The sequence below is a fragment of the Gopherus flavomarginatus genome, chromosome 3, assembly GCF_025201925.1.
Source record: "Gopherus flavomarginatus isolate rGopFla2 chromosome 3, rGopFla2.mat.asm, whole genome shotgun sequence".
Classification (NCBI taxonomy): domain Eukaryota; kingdom Metazoa; phylum Chordata; order Testudines; family Testudinidae; genus Gopherus; species Gopherus flavomarginatus.
In genome coordinates this window covers 271,986,780-272,010,886 of record NC_066619.1, presented here as the reverse complement: position 1 = coordinate 272,010,886, position 24,107 = coordinate 271,986,780, and the positions used below count along the sequence as shown (strand labels likewise).

At 45.8% G+C, this 24,107-nt stretch overlaps 1 protein-coding gene across 2 annotated transcripts in view; it reads right to left on the bottom strand.

Moving 5' to 3' along the window:
• ATOH8 (atonal bHLH transcription factor 8) overlaps positions 1-23,822 on the bottom strand; it is a 30,770-nt gene extending 6,948 nt beyond the window's left edge. Inside the window, exons 1-3 of one of the 2 annotated variants that reach the window (XM_050948011.1) lie at positions 22,930-23,822; positions 6,587-6,778; positions 820-956 (exon numbers count right to left, since the gene is read on the bottom strand). In XM_050948011.1, the coding sequence (XP_050803968.1) occupies positions 891-956; positions 6,587-6,778; positions 22,930-23,520 (849 nt within the window). In that variant the 5' untranslated portion in view covers positions 23,521-23,822 and the 3' untranslated portion in view covers positions 820-890. Of the gene's footprint in view, positions 1-819; positions 957-6,586; positions 6,779-22,929 lie in introns of those variants that run through there. The other variant, XR_007773585.1, reaches the window with a different exon arrangement.
• Between the last annotated feature and the right edge of the window lie 285 nt (positions 23,823-24,107).

The following is a 24,107-nucleotide window of genomic DNA, read 5'->3' as shown; positions in this document are numbered from 1 at the left end:
TGGCTTGCAGCAATAGCATGGGTTGTGCTGCATCCTCTTGGAGTGGCTGCTCTTTAGCATTATCCCCTTTGGCACCTAGACTGCTCCAAATCGTAGGTTTATCAAAAATGCATGATTGCCATGAAAGGGCTGCTAGTGGCTAGTTGCGTGGGGGGCACATCAGTGTGTGTGTAGCTGCCTCATATATCTCCCTAATTCAGATGGTCATTTTGTCCCAGAGTTCATGTGGTTTTGTTCCTGGATGTGCTGCACAGCAGATGGCAGTGTAACATTTTAGACAGCGGAGCCCATGCAGTCCTGGGGTGTCTAGGAATGGCTGAAAATTTTGTATCGTGTGGGATTGGGATGGTGAGGAGAGCCAGCTCAGGGTTTCTCTACAGCCTTCAAAGGCAGCTTGTGCTACTTTCCCAGCTGTAGACAGCTAGGAGAGGTTCCCCATGCCGAAGTGGACAATTCCTCCTTTAGTCATGCTAAGCTGCCAACCTCAGGGAAGCAGAGTGGCTATTATTAAAGAGCAACTTCCGCTTTACTAGAACATGGGGAAATGGGAGCCTGAACCTTACTTACCAGAAACCCCCAGGCATCATGAACCTCCACTGAAGAAATGGAGTTCAGATGATCAAGACTTTACTGCACCTGGTATTTAGCATTGTGACCACTGATACGCGTTACAATCATCAGTACCTGTGTTTACTATCAGAACAGCAATCATCTTCATAAATCTCTAAAATTAGCATGATAGATCTTCAAGGGAAGGAGCCATGGCTTTACGTTGGGGCTGTGTCTCCATACTAGTCCTAGTGCATCACATCACAGTATCTGAGAACAATTCATCTCTAAGGAAAATGTTTCAGCGCCATACGACTGCTGCCTTCCGCTACCTATTCCTTTTATGTTAGAAAATCACTGCTCGTTCGTCCCAGAAGTGTCGGTAGGGAAGCTGCAGAAAACGTTGCCTAAAAATTGGAACAGAATTGCCTGTATTAGAGCTGGATTCTGCAAAGGAAAAATTAAGTGGCATTAGAGCAGGAGTAGGCAACCTATGGCACGCGAGCTGATTTTCAGTGGCACTAACGCTGCCCGGGCCCAGGCCACCAGTTCAGGGGGCTCTGCATTTTAATTTAATATTAAATGAAGCTTTTTAAACATTTTAAAAGCCTTATTTACTTGACATACAGCAATAGTTTAGTTATATGTTATAGACTTATAGAAAGAGACCTTCTAAAAATGTTCAAATGTATGACTAGCACACGAAACCTTAAATTGGAGTGAATAAATGAAGACTCGGCACCCCACTTCTGAAAGGCTGCCGACCCCTGCATTAGAACACGGCAAGAAAATCATTATGTGTGGGTGTGTGTGTGTATCTATCTATAATTAATTAATTAATTTCTTGCCTTATATAATTTTTAACATGATGATAGTATAATAGAGATTTTATTTTTAATTCCACATATACATAGATACAATTGTAATTATATATATATTTAGTTTCTAATTTTTAATGATGTGTGTACACACATATAAACATATATAGGGAATTAAAAATAAGAAGCTAAATTCCAGCAGAAAACTTTTTTATTGAGCTCCAACTGTTCTTCTGTTATTCATAACCCAGTTTCCTCTCTCACAAAGAGACCTTTTGCATGGTTTTTCCTTCTGCCTCTATAACAGCTGCTCTCAGTGTTGTATCCTGAGTGATGATGAGGTTCTGAAAGTGTTTTTTTGGAACAGATGGCCAGGAGAGAGCTGGGGAATGTGCCAGCAGAAAGCTGGGGAATGTGCCAAATCCTGCAGTGACTGAGTGCTTTGGGTTCCAGCTCGCGTGCCTTTCCCCTGCCCTCTGCCCTAAGTGGCGCCAGCAGGACTTCCCAACTAGCACTCTGAACATCTGGAGTCTGCGACTGCCAGGACGGGGGGGGGGGACCCTCCCTGCTCCAGCTTAGCTTCCATGTACTCAACAATGTTACTGACTAACAGAACAACTAATCAAAAACAAAGAAGAGGGGGAAGGAAAGAAGAAAGAACCTTGCAAGCTAAACAGCTGCAGCCACACAGAGAAGCAAACTTACCCACTGCATGGGGTTAACAGTTAACATTATATTTAGAAAGATAATGAAACAAGCTCTGCTATTGTTCAAAAGTTTGAGCGGGTGGTGGTGGTGGAGCTGCCACTCTCCTGTATGCAAGGGGTAGCCCACCAAGCATTGTGGTGAATTATTTGTGTGGGAGACTCAGTGAGGTACCCTGCTCCCGTGCCCCACAAGAGGCCATGGAGAGGCTGGCCAAGGGGAATGCCACAGCCGCTGTGTGGGCCATGGAGCCGTGCTCGGGGTGGAGATGAAAGGGGGTTTGGAGTGAAGTCTGGAAAGAAGGCAGCAGCATGGCTGGTGTATCCACAACTTTGTAGATCCACTGGTGAAATCCTCTTGCAGAGTCAGCAACCATAGTACAGATTGTGAGTTATAACAGCAGCTAGGTTAGTGCTCGGTGGCCTGAGATGAGGATACGGCCATTTACTCAGACTATGTCCTAGGCACTGCCTGTTTGTAGGGATGAGTGGGGGAGGAGGGAACAGAACAATAAAAAGGATCATTTGTGGTAGTGGTAGAAGAAGGATCCATGATCCAATGTGTGCGGCCATAACTGTGTAATGAATGAAGCTTGTTTGTACTGCACGCCACTCTTCTATACAGCAATAGTGTGTGGTTAGCACTCTACCAGGGCCTGATCCAAAGCCCACTGCAATCAGGGGAATCTCTCCATTGACTTCAGCAGGCTTTGGATTGTGTTCTGTAGGTGTGTGGAATGCCACACAATATAGAAAAATATAATATGTATTCTCTTCTCTGACCCACCCTCTGCAGCTTTTACGTCCACAACGCTCACAAGAATGCCAACGGAGAGTTGTGCCCGAGACTACAGGATATGCCCTATCCCACTGTGTCTGTTTCAAAGGAGCTTATTACCCCATCTCTGAAAGATACGGAGTGGGACTCCCTGTGCTGAATTCTGCCCATGGACGAGCATCCAGGTCTCCCATTCACTGGGATTGGTGCATGTGTCTTCAAGAGCAGGAGGTGGCTCAAATGATTTATATAACAGATTGAAAGGCAATTTTAAAAAATGAAGACGTTCATAAGAATCCTCTCTCCGCCTGTGCTCTCCATAGCCCATGGCCATTTATTTTACAAAGAGGCATTTGAAGTCTTTCATTTTACCCTTGGTTCCTTTTAAATAGGATCGCCAAACACCCCTTAGTCAAGTCTCAGCTAGAACAGCAGCATAAATTGCCAGATCACCCTGTGTTTTAGACTTGTTAAGAGGAGCATTTTCTAGCATAAAAGGTTTCAAAGGATAAATCCAACTCTTCTAATTAAGACAATGGAGTGAAAAGAAAAACACCCAAGTCTGAGCAACAGTCTAATGTCCGGAATAGCAGATAATTCAACATCAAAAACAAAGCAAAAGGCTACACATCATCAGCAAATTCAACATCTGGAGCCGTTGCCTGTCAAAACAAACCCCAATCAGCTACTTTTGCGTGAAAAGCTCATGATACCATAGCACATTCTGTATCCTGCTTGAGAATTGAGAATGACATGAGAGGAGACAAACCACAATAAAATAAAGATGACAGTAGATAAAGGTACTGGTGGATGGAGTGAAGTGAAGGACATTGCTTGAGGACTTGACTGTCTTTACTTGGCTCGTTATAACTTTAAAGAGCAAAGAACAAACAACCCAAAGTCGATAATTCAGCAGAACTACCTAGTGAATCGCAGCTTTTGAAAACTGATTAAAAACACACTGAGATCTTGGAAAACGTGCTGACTTCAAAATTAACGAGAGAGCAGTGGTTTTGGTCCAAGACACTGTATCCTCGTCCAATAGTCTAAGGAAGACCCACTCGCAGAAGAGAGATCTTTTTACGCCACGTGAAGTCCAGAGCTCAGTTCTTTTATGAACAAATACCTCAGCCTTTTAATTTACTAATGATTTCAGTGTTTTCATATCTGATATTTACACTGCTATGGATTATGGGGCTAGAGGGAAGGCAGAGGAAATTAAGCGGATTCTCATTTTAGGTATAAAGAAGTGGGTTTTTCCTACATTTAAATAGATTCACTTCATCCCATTTTTAAAGGCTAAAGATCACATTCGTGTAATTTAAAGGTCCCAATCCAGCACCCTTTTATGTCAAAAGGAATCTTCCCATTAGCTTCAAAAGGTGTCAGATTTGGCCCTGGCGGTGATAAAACTGCCCCTGGGTGTACTTTCATTGGCGCCAGGGGAAGCTTCCAAATTCTGCTAACCAATAGAAGTGCTAGTTTGCCCTCAGCACTCTGACTGGTTGCTGGAATTATTGACTGGTTAGTGTGTCGAATCAATGCCTTAGTTTTGGCCTTAGCCTCGACTGAGCGCCTTCTTGCCAGCATATTAGGAAATACTGACCAGGATAACATGACACTTGTTGATTCAGCTGGAAGAGTCTGCTTTGCTGAATAGAGACTACGGGCCTAGTTCAGGCTTTGGATAAACCTAAGGATGTTTCCTGAAATGTTCTCCTTCCCAGCTGGGACCCCTAAACAAAAATGTTGTGTTTGTGAGACTCAGAAATAGAAACTGATCAGTCTGGTATCAATGTGTAGAAGACAAAGCCCCTCTTTCTATTTCTGAGCAGGCATTTGGGGAGGGCTGGGCTTGCATTTCTTTGGGAATTTGAGGCACCAGGAAGATTTTGTTTTGTGACGTGATTATTGTTGCTGCCTAGTGGTTGTATGTGAGGGGGGAAATGTACTGCTGTCCGGTGAGAGTTTCTGCAAATGGAAGAGATCTTCTTTTATGTTCGAGTGAAACTGAGAGAATAAATAGCATAAATGTCAGTGTTTAGTTGTTTATTAAAGACCAGTTAAAACCTAAACCACAGCTCCGAACACCCATGAATCTGGAGCAGTTTGAAATCTGGAACTTTTATGTCTTTAACCCTTCTTTAGTTTCCATAATCTTGGACAATGGTTCTCAAACTATTGGAGATCCATCATCAAAGAACTGGTCTGCCATCCACCATTTCCTGATCCTTTGCAGCTTGGTGGGGTGCTGAGTTTGGGGCAAGTGAGGCACTGGTTCTGGGCTGTGCTTCTCTTCTCTTGCGCCACCACCCACACCAGCCATCAGCACTATTTGAAAAGGCTGTGAAACTGACTGTCCTGTCCTCTGCCACGACTCTGAGCTATGCAGGACAGGAGGGAGTAAGGGATGGGACTGCTGCCCTGTGGGGCTGAAGGGGATGGAGCAGGGACAAGTGACAACAGGAGGCAAAGAGAGGTAGAGAATTGGTCTCTTTCTGCCCCTGCCATAGGTTCTTCTCACCGTGACATCACACCATTTTTTTTCTTAACCTGTGGGATAAGACCATTCAGGTGATCCATTGCAACCCACCCCATTAGTTAAGAAACAATGATGTAAAGTGTTAACAATATATGTAAGGAATGTCTCAGTTGACTCTGTCCTCTGGATCTTTCAGTGTGTCTCAGCCTGATTTCTGTCGGTATTTTAAACAGTAACCATCGTGGAGCATGGGATTTGTCTTTTGGTGTATGTCTTGTATGGAACAGAGTACAAAGGTGTGCTAAGTCATAAATATTAATCATGTCCGCTAAAGGAAGAGGCCAGGAGAATGTAATTCTGTTTTATTTATAAATTGGGTTTCTGAAAAAAATATTTGTTGAGAAAAAATGAGGAAACCGTTCTGAATCAGAGGTAGATCTTACTACAACTAAAGGTGGTGAATACTGCTCAGCTTAGCTGTCCATTCATCCATTAAAGTCCTGCTGATTTATTATCCTGCATGACAACTGGGTACAGAATGCGGAGGGAAGTTCAATTCAAGTTTACAAAACCCTTTTTGTCGTAAAACTCTGAACAAAGACATCAATCACTCTTTTAATTTACCCATGTCACTTTCCAAGAGGAAAACTGGCAGAATGCTCAGTTTCCTCTTTAACGCGGCTTGATGATGATTTCCCCTAATTGGTTCAATGTTAAGTAACCTGAAGGAATGCAATGTGTAATTAGATTTAGTGTTGTTTCCCCAAGATACCCATATGTTCTTCAGGTCAGACATCTCGCTAATGTGTTTATATGTACAGTGTCTCCATTAGCTACTTCTTTTTTATTCTGTTGTCAGACGATTTTTTTTGGAGATAAGCGTTAGATTAAACAAAACAGAAAACACAGCTGAATGATTGTGTTTTATGATCTACAAAAGGCGACCCAAGACTGGTTTGTTTTAACAAATAACAGCCACAAGACAATGCTAATAGGATCGTGGTCATGTTAAAGTGTGTTGGGCAAGTAGCAAGAGGAAGAGCTTGGCCCAGAAAATAGGAAGGATGGAAAAGTTTTTGATTAGAGAGGAATGTGGTTGTTACAAGATCACATAGATCCCGGGGGTGGGGGGGGGGGAGGCAAAGAAAACCAAAAAAGTGGGGAAAGAATAAGGAATAAAAACAAGGAAATGTTCAAAGAGAGAGAAGGAAACCACCTTGGATTATTTGTGTTATTTTGTTCTCTTGAAACATACCTTCCTTTTTTTAGATCTCCCTTCTGCCTGCAAGGTCCTAGTGCACTGCTCCACGCATTCTGAGAAGCTCATGTTACTGTGGTCAGCGCTGTAATCCATGTCAGCTAGTCTGGCCAGGGAAAGGATATAGTTACAGGCTATTCTCAAAATGGCCAGTTTGGACAACTTTTGACCATAAGAATAGCAGGGAACCTAGAAAGGGTAACAGGAAAAAAAAATTAGGCCAGACAAATAAAATATCTGTGCTTGAAGGCATGATAAAACAACTGTAAGTTATTTATTTAGCAGTTGTTTAACATAAATAGGAGTTTGACTGATAACAGGCCATATGGTGCCATCAGTTTTTTTTAAAGAGAACTCCCCTGCTGATCTCCATGGGAATGAAACCAGTGTGTGAGATGTCTTGATTTCAGCAGGGGCAGTTCTGCTTAAAATCTGATGGCAGGATACGGCCTGGAATGTTTACTCTAATTCGGTTTCGTGCTCAGTTGCCTGGCTGGTTTCATTTGGATACTGCAACCTTTGTGCCAGATTCTGATCCCCTCACTCACACTGAGTAGCACCTTACTCCACAAGCAGCCACGCTGACCTAAGTGGGACTCCTCGTAGAGTACCGTACTATAGTGCGAGCGAGTGAGGGTATCCGAATCTGGCCCCTTGAGCTTTGACAACAATCAGCACTTACAGCAGATGTAGATGCAAAAATACAGCATCGTTGTTGAGTAGAACCTTGAGACAGTAATTCTCGCTCAGGTAATCCACATGCCATAAATCTGATGAAAGACCCAGCAGTCTCACCCCATTTCTCAGCCAAGATTTAACAGCAGAGGGCTGCGGTGAGGTCTTATATTACGAATAACTTAAGACTTTCACAGGACATACTCCTGAATGTTTTCTAGTATAATATAAAGTATTTGAATAATAAAAACTAATAATAATAAATTAATAAAAATAACTGGCACTTAAATAAATAAATAAATTACAATAGCCTTGATTTATTTAAAATCATGGTCTTGCAAAACTCTTACGTACATGCTTATCTTTAAGCCATGAGTAGCCCCACTGTATTCAGGTCCAATTTTAAAGAGAACTCTCCCAGCTGAAGTATCATAGATTATTAGTGTTGGAAGGGACCTCAGGAGATCATCTAGTCCAACCCCCTGCTCAAAGCAGGGCCAATCCCCTCAATGGTATTCTTGTGCTTTGCTGGACTGGAGCCTTACTCACCAATTTACAGAACTGCCAGTGGGCCTTGCACTCAGTGAAAATCAGTGAGATTCTCCTGCATACAGAAAATTGGACTCTGAGGCCTGGTATACACTACAGGGTTAAGTTGATGTAAGGAAGCTTACGTCAACCTAATTATGTCAGTGCACACTCTATAGCTTTGCTCCCGCCGATGTAAGTACCCTACAACACCAACATCATAACTCCGCCTCCACGAGAGGTGTAGCACTAATGTCGGTGTGGCTACAGCAATGCAGCATCTGTGTAGGTACTGTATTACTTAGATCAGCTATTGGCTGTCACCCAGGGCAGGTGGGAGGGCTCTAAGGGACCAGGGAGCCAAGGCAGGGGGCAGCTGGGCTCCCGGTGGGGAACTGCAAACAGAGCCTCCACACTGCCTCTCTTAAGTCGGTGGAAGCACTCCTGGTGAGGATGTACACCACCGACAGAAAAAGTGCAGTATTGGCATGAACCACCACAGTAATTACTGCGGTGGCTGCAAGTTGACCTAACATAGGTTGACTTAAGTTTGTAGTGTAGACATGCCCTGAGTTATTTACCTGAAACCCATCCCTGTACGCTAGTTCCCCAGGCTGTCTTTCTGTCAATCTAAGATTTTATACTATACCCATCACTGGAATACCTGAACTCTTCTGTAGTGTCTGACTGCCCAGCAGAGTCCCTTTCACCCTGATCCTGGTGGCGTTTGAAAATTCGGGAAGCTTCCTTTGTGCTTTTACCCTTCTCATCCATGTCTCTCCCCCTAGGTTGTCTCCAGGTCCGTGAGCAGATAATGCAGAGCATACAACCAATACTCTGAACCAAATTCATCCCTGGTGTAATGCTATTGATTTTAATGAAGGGATTACACAGGCCCTCCATGTCCAACGTGTTTGCCAAACACATAGTCTTTCGGCTTGTAGGATGTGGGTTTGTATGATGAGACATCAAGGAGTATCTTGCACTTCTCCAGAAACAAGCCAACAATCTTCACAGGATTTTCCTCAAATTTTTAAAATGTATAGCACAGTATTTGTAATACTGGGGATGTAGGGAACCTGCTCTTCTCTCTCTCTTTGGAAAACCATCTTCCACTTGGTGGCATTGTCACAGCACATGAATCAGGGACCCACTCTAATGTTTACTAAGTAATAGAACCACCTCCTGTGTTCTGTTGTATTGGTGTGCTGGGGAGAAGATGCTTTCCTTTATGCCAAAAGCTAGCCAGGATCACTCTATAGGAGCACTCAAAACATTCTCATGTAAGAGTCACGTTATGCATCGTCCATAATGCTCCACAGTAAATCAGTGGCCTGGCTACAAATGGAACACAAGACTTCCATTGGCACTTAGGCCTGGGCTACACTAGCGGGAGGGTTCGAACTAAGATATGCAACTTCGGCTACGCTATTCGCATAGCTGAAGTCGACGTATCTTAGTTCAACTTAACTGACCATCCTCACGGCGGCGTGCTAAGGTGGAGTACAGGTGTCGATTCGGGGATTGATTTATCGTGCCTAGATGAGACATGATAAATCGATCCCCGATACATCGAACACTACCTGCCGATCCGGCGGGTAGTATAGACATACCCTTAGTCTTTTGTTCTCTCCATTAGTCCACAATTTCTCCCAACAGTCTGTTTACTTGGCTTTCAAGAGCTCCCTGCCTACTCTCAATCCTTTGTTGACACTTGCAGCTACTCACTGTGCTTCACTTCCAGTAGCACCTGGCCTACAACTCCACAATGGACTTAAGCTAGGCATTTTTTTTGTTAAAGGAGAATCCATCGCAGTGACAAAAACAAAATATCTGTTATCATTGGAAGAGTATGACGGGGCCAATGAAAATCTCAGTTCAACAGAAGTCACAGCTGATGATCAAAGCAATATGGAGGGCAAAATGGAAGGTTTCAGTGAAAAGTGGGAACGATTTCAAAGTTAAAGCAAGAAAGTTAAATCAAGTGGAAATAAAATGGACCATGAAATACACACGTCCGTCAGTTACCAAACAAAAACTGGAGGAAAATACCTTTTCCCTCCTTTGCTTCCCCTCTCTCTCTCTTTTGTTAAGTTTTTTTTTTAAAAGAACAAATTATTTTGTGAACCATGTTTGTTACAAAGTTCAAGAAAGATCCCGTGTTAAAATCCTAGAGAAAATCATCAGCTGGGATTAGAAGACACTTTTTTTCCGTACACTGTGACAAGGTATAAATTGGAGCAGCCCCGAGAGAAGGGTTTATTCAAGAGTGTGCACACCTGGAGAATTTCAGCTTTTCAGAGAGGATCAGAAAGCAGGATGGCAGGTGCACTACAGGAACACAGTCAGATATGGGTTTTCTCTCTAGTAACAGTGTTAGAATAGCTGTTTCCGAGAAGCACTTCCCATCTTGACTCAGATTTAATGGGGGAATTATAAAGAGGCTTGTGTGTTAATTATGAATAGATCTGAGACACAAAGTTCAGACCTGGATCCAAACATTCCTCAAAGAGGGGAAGTTCAGATTGGGGTTTTGGTATTCGCCCATTTGTAAGAAAAAGCCAGAAGTGAGCTGACAGGCAAATAGGTGTTGCAAGCCCTGGCTATGTACATGTGGTGGGGAAGGACTCTTTCAAGAGCAGGTTTAAGTGTCAAGAACTGGTTCTATATTAGAGTATTTAGAGATTTACTGCCTGATTCTGTTCCCACACTGGTGTAACACCAGTATTGGTGTCAGTGATACACTGATTTACACAGGCATGAGTGAGAGCAGAAGCAAGCTTCTAATTTACTCTTTTAAAGAAAGCAAACCTTTTCTTGCAGCCACACCACCCCTAGCTCATCAGATCTCAGAAGCTAAGCAGGATCAGGTTTAGCTAGTGCTTGAATGGGGGACGTACGAAGATTTAGGATGAACATAAGAACAGCCATACTGGATCAGATCACTGGTCCATCTAGCCCATTATCCTGTCTTCTGACAGTGGCCAGTACCAAATGCTTCAGAGGGAATGAACAGAACAGGGCAATTTATTGTCCCCTATTGTCCAGTCCCAGCTTCTGGCAGTCAGAGACTTAGGAACACCCAGATCATGGGGTTCTGTCTCTGATCATGTTGGCTAAAAGCCACTGATGGAACTCAAGTGTCAGAGGGGTAACCATGTTTGCTGCTTTTACAGGTCCAGACGAAGAGTCCTGTGGCACCTTATAGACTAACAGAAGTTTTGGAGCATGAGCTTTCACGGATGCATCTGACGAAGTGGGTATTCACCCACGAAAGCTCATGCTCCAAAACTTCTGTTAGTCTATAAGGTGCCACAGGACTCTTTGCTGCTTTTATTGATGGAACTATCCTTCATGAACTTATATAATTTTTTTAACCCAGTTATACTTTCAGCCTTCACAGCATTCAACGACAAGGAGTTCCACAGTTGACTGTGCAATGTGTGAAGAAGTACTTCCTTATGTTTGTTGTAAACCTACTGCCTATTCATTTCATTGGGTGACCCCTGGTTCTTGTGTTATGTGAAGAGGTAAATAAGACTTCCTTATTCACTTTCTCCACACCATTCATGATTTTATAGACGTCTAGCATGTCCCTCCTTAGTCGTCTCTTTTCTAAGATGAACAGTCCCCGTCTCCCTAATCTCTCCTCATACTGAAGCTGTTCCATACCCCTAATCATTTTTGTATCTTTTTGAGATGGGGTGACCACAACTGCACACAGTATTCAAGGTGTGGGTGTATCATGGATTTATATAGTGGCATTATGATATTTTCTGTCTATCCTTTTCTTAATGGTCCTAACATTCTGTTAGGCTTTTTGACTGCTGCTGCCCATTGAGCAGATGTTTTCAGAGAACTATCCATTCACTATGGGTGAGTTTACTCATAAATGCATGGGATGGGGGATTTCTAAATTTCAGACTATGACAGACACTTAATTAGAATGTTCCCTTCATCTCTCTTCCCCCCGTTGCTTCCCAGCTAGTAGCACAGCCTCCAATTTTACGTATAGAGGAGTTAGGAAGGAAGATTTCTCTAATATGAAATATGCTGTCATCTGCCAGAAAGGCAAGGAAATTGGCACTACTCTGTATTTATCTATGTTGAGAAGACACTGAGCTGATATCCCAATGGCAGCTGAAGTTTGGGCCCCGGGATTAATTAGTTAATGTTTGTAAAGTTTGTTGGAGTCCACAAGGGCTAAGTACTATTATTGTTTCCTTGTTCCCCAGACAGGCACAGGCTGGAAGCAATGCAGAGAGCACACTGTAGAAAATGTACTGTAGGGAATAACTCTGCATTGGCAGGAGGATGGATGGGATCTGATGTAACAGGTCTGTCCCATCTCTGATAGCTATGATTCAGAGGCAATGCTTTTAGAACCCAAAGATGCTCCATTTAAAGCCAATGGGAAGTTTGCCATTGGCTTCAGGGGATTAGGACCAGGCCTTCAGCCAGCTCTGTGCTCTCTTGTGTCCGATCCTGTCCTATTCCACTAAAGAAATAAAGTATGTAAGATGCATCCCATCCCCATCACTGGAGGGAAAGATGCTGTGACATGAGGCCACTGAGAGTGGTGTGGAGCAAAGTAAGGGGAAGTCTACACAGCTAAAGCTACACACGGGCTACCCTACCTGAGCTAGCTTGAATCCAGCTAGCATGGATAACAATAGCTGTGAAGAAAACACAGAACAGGCTAACGAGCAGAGTCTGTACCCCGGGTCTGGGATGGGCTTGTTCTACCTGCGCAGCACTGTATTCACTGGCATTGTTACCCACCCTAACTGGACTCAAGTTAGCTGGGGTAGGCTAGCTTGTACACAGCTTTTGCTATCGACTTACCCTAAACGGGGAAAGCGGTGGGTACAGGATCAATTAACAGTTCCCTCAATTAGTAGGACAATAGATATAGTCACAGTAACTGGCCAGATCCTCAGCTGGAGTAAATTAGAGGCACTCCATTGACTTGGATGGAGTTATGCCAATTTATATCAGCTGAGGATCTGGCCCAATATTTCCCTTCTGTTATCAAAAGAACATGTTCATTTTTGTACAAATACATTATGAGCTCATACAAATAAGCACTATGTCTCCCATTCCATTCTCTCTTTTCACTAGTGTAAATCAGGGGCAACTCTAGCAAAATCAGTGGAGTTCCACCACTGTAATGCTGCATAAGTGACAGAAGAATCAGGCCTGGATAGAGCCGATCCTGCTCTGTTGCACTGCTGTAAGTCTGGACTAACTTCACTGCCTTGCATGGACTTGCTCTGTATTTACATAAGCATAAATGAAAGCAGAATTTTGCCCCATCTGTAGAGTTGATAAGGCAACGTTAGGCAGCAAAATGTACATGCTTGCAATACACTATAAAGCAAGACCTCCTGACAGCAAACTGCCTCTACAATGTGCCATAATAAACTGTTGAATTTGCCTATCTTTTAATTCCTCTGGTTTATTTTTGTGCTGGGAGTTAAAATATTTTAGAGCCCCACTGGGAAGGTAGTTGGCTGGCTTCTCGATGAGTCCTTTTAGAACACGTAGTGTAACTTAACTGTCTCATTGTTTGTGTTGAGCAACATGCCAAAAAAATTTCCAGAAGGTTCACATGAATGTCTAATGCTTAATAGCATGGGCTTTATTATATCACTCCTTCCAACCTGAGATGAGTTAGTGTTTCCACAAGGGTTCTGCAACCTCGCTGGGGTACTGGCAGGATAGGGGAGTGAGGAGGACTGTTTTTAAGCACCCACCCAAGCCCATTGCTGGGTCTGGTGGGGAGAACTGTTTGCTGGATTTACTCCTAGAAGAAGCTTCCCTACTGTCTCTCTCTGTTGCATAATTTCCCTAGGACTTGGAGAAAGGCAGCAGCATGCCTGAGACAGCAAAAGTGACAGCTCACCACCGTGACAAGTTTAAGAATATGTCCAAGACATCATCACATGTTCCCAAATTGTTATTTAAAGGAACGGGTTATTTGAAAAGGGCTGAGGATGAGCATGTTTGGTTTTGTCCGATAGCACGTGCAGGTGGGTGAGTGTGTGCGTGTCATGAAATGGATGCGTAAATAAACAAGAACTAGCACAAGCCACTGATTTTGTTGTTTTGTTTTAATTCTCTGGATATGAATTTTTTTTACTGTTACATTATCTGCCCTGTTTGCCCCAAGTGTGCCTGAGATCCCAGACCATGATTTGTTTGTATTACGGCAGTAACCTTGGAGCCCCTGGCAAGGAGCTGTGTCCCATTGTGCTAGGTACTGTGTAGGGCTGGTGAAGAATGCATGTGCACAGGGTTCACATATTCTAGATAATCTGGTGGTACCTTCTGGACTTATCCTTGCTCACAGAATCACAGTTTATCTCCTGTGCTGCAGCCCTCCCACTGCCCTGTAAGAGCTTTCCCATAGCTAGATATGCCTTATGCATGTCCAGGTGATTTACAGGTACAAGATGGCAGGCAATGCTATATAGTGCATAGGATTATTCCTACATAGCAGAAAACCTTGAAGTTTATTTCAAGTATGGGACTGGGCCCTACCGGTGTGTCCACACTGCAGCTGCAAGGCATGCCACCCAGCCTGGGCAGACAGACTCACTCTATCTCAGCTCAAGCTAAAAATAGCGGTGTGGATGTTGTGGCACCAGGAGCAGCTCCAGTGAGCCACCTGAGCTTGGACCCAGGGGGCCAAATTCAGCTCAGGACTAAGTGATTAAGCATCACTGAAGTGGCATCTGTTTAGGCCAGGGCCAAATTTGGTCCCCCGGATCCTTCTGACTCATCTGCCAAATCTGGATTATTGTTCTGCTTTTCTGTGAGCATCTCTCCTGTGGCTCTGGCCAATGTCCCCAGGTGTCTGTCAACAGAGTGCCTCCTGGAAAACAGCTTCTCAGGCAGTGCTGGCTGCCACATGAGAAAACTCTACCATCTCACTGAGGAGCAGGGGCCTGCTTCCCTGTGCCTCCCTCTGCATATGAACGCTGCTTTCCAAGTTATGCTGGGGGCAGAATTAGATAGGACTGGGGTGATAACACTAACATTATTGATGAATTAAGCTGTGGTCAACACACAAATTGGGCCAGGCACAAAGCACATGGAGGACATGAATGAAGGTGCTGACAATAACAGTATTGGTGATTCGGTGGTTACGCACTGTCCCACCTCACTGCCACCGTAGCTGCTGAAGAGGATAATTTGAGAGCAGACTAGGGTCAAGCAGGGACTGGGGGTTGGATCCAATATCCACTCATGTCAATAGGAGTCTTTCCTCTGATTTCAGTGGCAATTGGATCAAGCCCTAGGGGAGGGGAAAGGATAACTGACTGTGTCTACCACAGAAAGAGACAATACAGATTGTCAGTCACAGGATTTTGTATCAGGTGACAAAGCCAAATAGACATCAAGCAATAACAGGCACAAGGCTGTGTTCTTTGTGTAAATTTTCCCTTAGTTTGGGGAGGTGTGTTGGAGTTTTCTCTGTTTTCTTTACTTTCTTCTCCCTTGTTCTGTTGCCCAGCCTTGTGTTATCTGTCTAATTTAGACTGTGTGTTGTTCCTGGCAGGGGCCTTGTCATCTCCCTTAGCTGTAAAGCACCATGTACCCCCATGGCACTGGAAATCATAACAGTGTAACTTGGAAATGGTTTAAACCACTAGCGGGCCAGATTAATGTTGCAAACTTCCATTGCCACACACAATGGAAATGCTACACCTGGAGAGCTCTGTTGGGGGATGCACCTTGAAGGCAGGGATCCTCCCTTGGGGGCACATTCAGCTCTTACTGAAGTCAGTGGGAGTCTCTCTGCTGACAGCATTGAAGCCAAAACAAACCCTGTTAGGCCGGCTCCAACCCACAGTAAAGTCAATGGGAGGCTTTTCAATGACAGATGGATCAGGGCCTCAGTCTGCTCCTGGTGACACACTGTAAGTGACCATCAGTGGGTTGAAGAGCTTAGTCCTGTGGAAGTGGGATATCTTTTACACCCATTCAACTACCAGTGAGTAGCAGCCAAGGGAGGGACATGGACACCAGCAGACAGCAGTGAAGGAATGCGAAAGGGCAACAAATTCAGCTCCCAGTAGCATAAAAAGCTGTGAAAACCGTGAGTAAAACATCCCTGGGACACACATCAGACTGGTATCACAGGGGTAGCCGTGTTAGTCTGGATCTGTAAAAGCAGCAAAGAATCCTGTGGCACCTTATAGACTAACAGACGTTTTGGAGCATGAGCTTTCGTGGGTGAATACCCACTTTGTCAGACTGGTGCATGCTGAAGAGAAAGAAGGGAGTACAAATGTGGTGGTGGAAAGGTTTAGAAAAATGCTGACCTAGTTGAAGGGGAAGAATGAATTTGTGGAAACATCTGCTCCCAGCACAGCGAGTCCAACTCACTGGGGCTCCATGGACCATATTTCTGAGGAGGAGTTTGTGAGAGCTGAACATCAAAAAGCTGCATATGTGCCAATGTGAGCAGCTCTCTAGATCAGACAGAGAGATGCAGGCCTCCCCTCTTATCAGTGGAAATCTTGCTGCCATTTGAGTATTCTCAGCTCTTAAACTGGCTGTTCCAGAATTCAGCCAGTGGGATGCAGATATGGTGGAAGACTCTGCCACTTATTCTGGCATAGACACCTCTTGCTGCAAAACTGAATTTGTAAACTGAAATGGAGACACTGCTGCATTGTTGCTGGTTACTGAGCTAGCTTTCACAGTGTCTCCGGATCCTAGCCCAAATAGTAGAGTGTTTGAAAACATGCTGGCATGAGTGTTTCATTCAATTTGATACCATCATTCTGCCTCATTTGAACATGGTTTGGCCTGTTCTGATCTCACTCTTACATTGTAAACCTCGAGTATCTTCACTGAAGCCAATGGCATTTCGCCTGCATAAGTGAACTCAGAATGAGGTGAGATGGAACTTTGTTCTCATTAACAGAGCACGGGAGGCATCTCTTCTCCCTCCATAGACTCTGGGTTTCTGAAAGACAGTGTCCACCAGGAATGGCTGGGGTGCAAAAGAGTCTATGGAAACAGAGCCTTGTCATGTCACATGCTCAGATACCATGGTGATGGGCACAGTATAAGAACCGGAATAGACTAGAATACAAAATGGCCACACTGACATCACTAGGATGGGCAATGGAAGCCGAGCGTTTTTCAGGATGGTGAGCTGTGCGATAATGAGGGAAACACCATGGCCTTATATTTGAGGGTCTGTAGCAGAAGTGGCCAAACTTACTGACCCTCCAAGCCGCATACAATAATCTTCAGAGTTTGAGAGCTGCAAGACATGCACAATCTGCCCCATGGAGCAGCACCTGCTGGGGGATGGGGCTTCTGCCCTGATACCCCCATGTGAATCTAAAGCCCTTAGACTCCCTCTCTGCAGAGCAGAAGCCCCTAGTCCCACCACAGGGCAGAAGCCTCAAGCTCCCCCTCCCCCACTCCCCATCTGGTAGGCAAAGAATGGGGAGGGGGTTGGGAAGGCTCCGTAAACCACATTTTAACTGTAAAAGAGCCACGTGCAGTTCATGAGCCACAGTTTGGCCACACCTGGTCTACAGGCTGTAGCCCCTCTCTGCTGCCTGTGAGACGAGGCAGCAGCAGCGAGAAAAATGAGCAAAAACATTTGCACTATTTTAAAGTGTTTCAGCGCATGCAGATAGGGAGGTCCTTTTCTCATTATCCCAGCATGGAGCAAGAACTACCCTGTTGATCCCAATAGTTTTTTGTGTGAGTGGGAAGATGTTGCTCTGAGGAAAGAGCCACAGATATCAGGGAATAACTTTTCCAGGAGCCAGTACTGAGAAGTCACTTGTGGAAATCTCTAGGGAAAGAAACTGCTATTTGCTTGTGTACCACTCCAGTAATGCTCTGACAGCATTGTCGTCTCAGCAGCTAGATACTACGGAGTGGCTAGGCAGTCTGGTGCCAAGGCACTATAGTGATGGATGCATTAGAAATGCAGAGAGAGAGAGAGAAATTCATGCTACTGGTGGCATAGATACAAACAGAAGGGACCCAGTGCAGTGCAGCAATAACCAACTGCTGCTCTAGTTTTAAAAAGCGGAGTTGCTTTCCAGAATATACAACTGCCCTTCTAACTCCCATCTCAGAGAAGTCTGAACAGGGGAGCAGAATGGGGATAGCTACATACTTAACAACATGCCTGGATTACTCTCTCCTTCTGCAAAACAACTGTGGTTGATTCTTCACCCCGCCAAGCAAAAAAACAGCCTTACTGCCATCTGGATAGCTAGCAAATACAGCTGAAACGTGTGTGCCATATGTGCACAGCTGTATAGTGTACATATGCCGCTGTGATCCATCTGCCCAGCATGCCGCATGCCAGTTGCTTGACTTAGGGTGGGCTGGGAAGGAGGATTCAGGAACAAGATGGAAAGAGAGAACATATTGCAGAGAAGCAATTTTTCTTCTCACTTCACAGGATTGAGCCCCATGCAGCTTGGCAGCTATGGGCCCAATCCTGCAGCCTCTGCTTACGTGAGCACTCTAGCTGAGGCTGCTGCAGTGTCTTATATGAGATAAGGCTGCGGGATCAGGCCCTGTAGCCCCAAACCATTACCTCATAGTCGAATGGACAAACTCTGGTGGGCAAAGTCTATTTAAATCCATTTCATCACAAGCACAGTCTGAAAGTATGGCTCTGTTGCACTTGCTTTCCAGCCCTCCCCTCCCAGTTGCTGGTGTACAACGTGACACCTCTGCTTTGATTTCAGAGCTCCTGTTCCCTTCCCAAAGAAGGAGCGTAGGAAACAGAATCAGCAATGGTGACTCTCTTCTGCGCCACTTGCCGCCCAGCCTATGGCGAGGTATCGGTTTCAGTGCTTCAGGGGAAGAATCCCAGCTGCTTAAGAGATCGCTGCGTGATGACAAGGAAGGGATGGAGGAATAACTTAACAAATAAACTGAGGTCCGTGTGTAACCTTCTCCTAGTGGGCAGAGTATAGCCCTCCTGTCCAGCATGCTGGGGGCGGGCATTAAGGCTTCACTTAGTTGAGATCTGCCAGTTTAATCTCTACAAATGAATCTCTGTACAATCCCTATCTGAGCTCTTTGCCCAGGAATGCAAGAAATGTCAGGCAGTTCCTTACCTATGGATGCCTATATCATGCCACAATGGAAGCACATTAAACTTGCTCTGTCCTATATACAGCTGTTCAGTACAAAACCAATCACCACAGTTTGAAAGCTGAGTTCAGGGCGTAGGAGTGGGAAGGGGGTTACTAAACTCTGTCAGATTTTTTCAGATATACAGTGTGGGCTTATCCTCAGCTCCTGTCAACTCCACTGAATTCAGCATGCTACAGAAGAAGTATCTGCTATAATTTTCCAAGTCTATCTGAATGACTCCCGGAAGGCCTTGCCATTTCAACATCAGATTTGATACAGGTGATGCAAATTGGAAGACAGTGCTCTGCACATGGGCAGGACGGTTGCTCATCTGTTGGATCTTCCCTCTTGTCACATGTAGTGCCAAGCACATTGTTGGCAGTTAACAAAAAACAAATCAAAACATCACTAAATGATGATCCATTGACCTACTCTCCTTCCCCGCATCGAATTGCCAAGAAAACCTGCCAGTGCTTTTCTCAAGGGAAAACAACCCTTGTCTGGGGAATGAAGTTGTCTCTGCACCGCCCAGGCAGCAGCCTGTTCAGAGTGCTTCAGCACTCACCTGAGGGTAGTGGCTTTGGGGGTGAGCAGAGAGCTCAGGCTGCCCTCCATGCTCACTTGTTCCTTGTACTCTCAGCTGAACCCAGGGCTGAAATAATTTATGGAGATAGGGCCAAACCCAGGAGCTTAAGGACTTTGCATGAAATGCCCAGTTCCCAGAAGAGTCATGCCTCAGTGTGCTGCTTGCTTGGCTTGTGCTTGTGCTTGAGGTCGGCAACGATGCAGACTGCCCATGAGTTGGGAATTTAATGCCACTTTCCATTGTGGTTTTTTTTTTTGTTTGTTACCTGGATGTCTGTCCACTGAGAACTGGACTGAGAAAGCCACATGCATGGCACACCAGTCACGGGACAGACATAATGAGGCAACAGTTTTTGAAAACAAAAATATATCAAGTGTCTAGTTTAAACTTACAAAAGGCTTAGTTTTGCAAGACTCCCTCTTACAATGTGTATAAACAGGGCCTAGCACAGTGAGGCCACAATCTTAATTGAAGCTTTCTGCTGCCTCCACACTATCATTAATAATATCATCTTAACATAGGGACAAATCAGTGAATTTACACTGAAAAACTGCCCCATGATGAGCCTAATCGTGTTCCATTGAGGTCAATGGCACAACTTCTGTTTGCTTCAATGGGATTAGCAAAAGTCCCTGTGTGTTCACAAAGTGGATAAGGCGGCAGGGGGAAATTAACTAATCACTCTGGGATAGGCAGCCACCCACCCTTAAAATCAAGATCATCCTTCAGAAGCTTTTCAGGCAGCAAAGCTAGAAACTTCACGAGATATTCCTTAAAGGGAGAGCACAAAGTAATCATGTACAGAAAAACTGGGCTTGATCCTGAAGCGCTCTCTCAGGTGACTCAATAGAACAGCTCACATGAGTAAAGGCTGCAAGATGGAGCCCAAAGGGTCTGATTCAGGAAACCCTGCAAGTGTCACTGACACAGTGGGCCTGTTCATGTAAGCATAGGCTGCAGGACCAAGCTGAAAGGACCTTCTGGGAAATATGAATGTTCAGGACCTTGCAGGATCAGGACCTTGCTGTGACATGGGAACCTTATGTGACCCTGCCTGTTGTATCCTTCATATCCTTGGAATGCTCTTACTGGCAAAGGAACAAAAGCTGGCCAAGCATGGGAAACTGTTTTTTAATGGCTCTCTGCTTTCGCCAGGTAGGCCACTACAATGGAAAACAATTTAATTAGTCCACTAAGGGGAAGACTAAGCACTGAAAAGTGCAATTTTGGGGCTCACAAAATGTGATAGGTCAGAACCTCCTGCTTCATTGCACTCCTGGGATTGGGTTTGAGAACAGCTCAGCTCTCTCTCCTCTTTCTTTCACAGGACCTGTCTCTTCAGCTCATTTTGCCAGGTCTGGAGGTCATGTTATAACCCTCTTGGGTCTTTCTTGCTGGTGCAGACAGGACCAAATGATGTTCTAACTGTTATAGCCCTGATCTCTCCAGGCACTAAACTACTTTAGCGTCTCTATAGACACATCCCAGCCTACCAAGGGTGCTGTGAGAATAAATTCATTAATGGCTGTGGAACTCTTTGCAAGAGGATGTTGTGAAGGCCAAGACTATAGCAGGTTTCAAAAAAGAACAAGGTAAGTTCATGGAGGATAGATCCATCAGTGGCTATTAGCCAGGATGGGAAGGGATGCTGTCCCTAGCCTCTGTTTGTCAGAAGCTCGGAATGGGAGACAGGAGATGAATCACATGATGAGTCCCTGTTCTGTTCATTCACTCTGGGACACCTGGCTTTGGTCACTGTTGGAAGACAGGATATTGGGCTAGATGGATCTTGGGTCTGACCCAGAATGTACTGGGAGCTACTCAGATACTGTGGTGATGAAAACCCTACAACTAACTAACTAATATGAAAGGCTTCACTTTTGCAAGGTACATAAGCATGTGGACCTATTCAAGGGCTTAGAGTTAGGCACCCATGAACCTTGCTGCATGGGTCCACTGTCACCAGATGGGTGGCTAGATGTGCTTTCTTCACACTAAGCTGCTTCACCCAACACCATGTTCAGAAGGTGACCATGTCGCAGCGACACTGTCCTGAGTATTATTTAACATTTCAGACATTCTCTTCTGTGCTTAGAAAAAGTTATTTCCCATTCAGGCAGGATGATGAGGATTTTATATGTTTTTTTAAAAGAAACCTTGTTCTTCACATTGGCTTAAAGGGTACCTTGAAGATGGGTCATGTAGAATGATGAACTAGGCTAAGGATGTTAAAGAGGCCTCAAAAGTCAATGGGAGTTGATTTCCTTTACTCCCTTGTGTCTCTTTAAAAATTCCCAGCCCAACTCTTCCAGGTAAACAGCAAGAGTGAGGTGAGCTATTGTGTCATAAGGTGGGATTTAGGCTTCATCGTGGTTCATGACTTTGGAAAACAGTTTGCTCCAGCTTTCTCTCCCACCCCCTGCCTAGTATGAATAAGCTGCCCATATAAAAAGCCAGTGTGATTTTGGGGAAAGGTTTTTAAGAGTCAATTTTCAATCTCTCTCTCTCTCTCTCTCTCTCTCTCTGTCTCTCTCTCCTTAGCTGCTCTAACGTTTAAAAAAAAAAAAGTTTTGATAACCACTGACCAGCCTGGTGAGCACTATTAATGGCTCTTGCACTCTGCCCTTATCCCTTGCTCCACTAGATCAGGCTGTATTTGTATTGTAATAATAACCCATGAAGCGAACGCAGGCAACCCCAAATAAAGTTGAGTTTCAGAGCTTGTTCAACACACAGAAAAAGTAAAATATTGCTGGGAAAATATGAGTAAGATGAGGTATAATCAATAGGACAATGGGCTTGATTTAGGAAGATATCGTTTATCCCCAGCATGAAACTCTTTTGATGAGAGGAATGCTGCATCCATGAGCAGTTTTTGGTGCTGAAAAAAACCCAGTGTTAGATCCAAAGTTTTAAACTGTCCAGTAATTTGCTTTATAACCCCCATCCTGTGCAGAGTTAATACCCTATATTCGCTCAAACTTCTCTCCCCTCCCCTCCTAATCTCATTAGGAATTAAAACAAAAACTCTTGCGCACAAAAAGTTTAGCGACCTTTTGGGCGAAGTTAAGTGTGACAGAGGTCACTGAAAGCGCCCCCCGCGTGGAATGCCCCAGCAGCAGGGCATCTCCCGCAATCCGATGCGGATGTATTAGCATTTGGCTGCCAAGCAAACATCTTTAAAAAGACAAGCGGAGAGGCGCACGCCGACAGCCCCCACTACACCCAGCAAAGCTTCAGGGAAGAGGACGAAACTGCACGGAGTGGGGGGGGGGGAAGAGGCTCACTCTCTTCTCCTTTGAAGTCAAACTTCTTTGGTGGGCGGGGGAGCCCTGCCGCGGAGATGGGCCGGGCAGGAGGATGCCTGCCCGGTGTGATCGCTGGGCAGAGCGGAGGGGAGGGGGCCTGCGGGTACCTGTTTTCTCAGCGCCTCGAAGGCGGCGCTGATGGTGTGCACGCGGGTTCTCTCCCGGGCGTTCGCCAGCAGCCGCCGGGTCTGCTGGATGGCTTTGATCTCCGAGGCGACGCCGGCCGGTTCCCCCAGCCGTTTCCTAGGCGATGCGGCGGGACCGGGCGCGCTGCTGTAAGCTCCATGCGCCGCCGAGGCGTAGGCGCTTCCCAACGGGCGCTGCGGCGGCGGCGGGCACAGGACGAGCCTGGACGGCAGGCGCTGCTCCCCCGGGCACGGCGGGAGCCCGTTCACAGCGGCGGGGGGCTGGGCGGCGAGTCCTGCCGCCGGGAAGGCGCCTTTCCGCATGTCCAGCGCCCCGGCGGTGCTGCCCGCCTCCCTGCCTTGCAGGAGCTGCGGGCCCCGCTGGGAGCTGCCCGCCCCGCTCTCGGGGCTCTCCGGCTGCCGCCCGCCGCCGACTTTCAGCGCCACTTTGAAACTTTTGTAGCCGTTCGCTGGCGGCTCTTTGTGCTTCCGCTTCAGCTTCTTCAGGCCGCCGAGCTCCTTCACGCACAGGCTTTGCCACGGCTCCTCGTCCAGGAGCTGCATGTTTCTCATGTTGGGAGCCTGTCAGTGAGTGCCTGCCTGCCTGCCTGCCTCTCTCAGGTCTCTGCCTCCCCCCTCCCCGCCTGCTCTGCGCTGCAGCTGGCTGAGCACGCGGCGCGGCACAGGCAGGGCGGCGGTGGGCTCTCCCCTGCAGCAGTCAGAGTGTCAGCTGGAGTCCCGGCCGCATTGCTGGGGAGTGCACGCTGCGCTCCATCTGTGTTTGTTTAGCCTCAGTTTACACAGAAGCCCCTGTGAGCGAGATCAGTCAGCGCGCCGCCTGTGACAAGCCGACTGCCTCGCACAGCCAGGAGACTTTCCAGCCTTGCAAGCCCACAGATGAGCTTTAAAGAAACAGGAAGCATTCCCCGCCCCCCCCTCAACAGCTGTGCTGCCAATCTCCTTTGTTCACCGCCCCCCCCCCCCCCGACTTGCTGTTTTATAATAGTCTGTCTCTTCCCGATACACAGGCAGAGGCAAACTCCCACCCCTAATAGAGACACATACTTGCTAAGAGCAACTCACGATGGGCTGCTTTTTACATTGAACAGTCCCCCCATATCATCCTCAATTAATGGTGAGATGTCTGGTTTCCTGCAGTC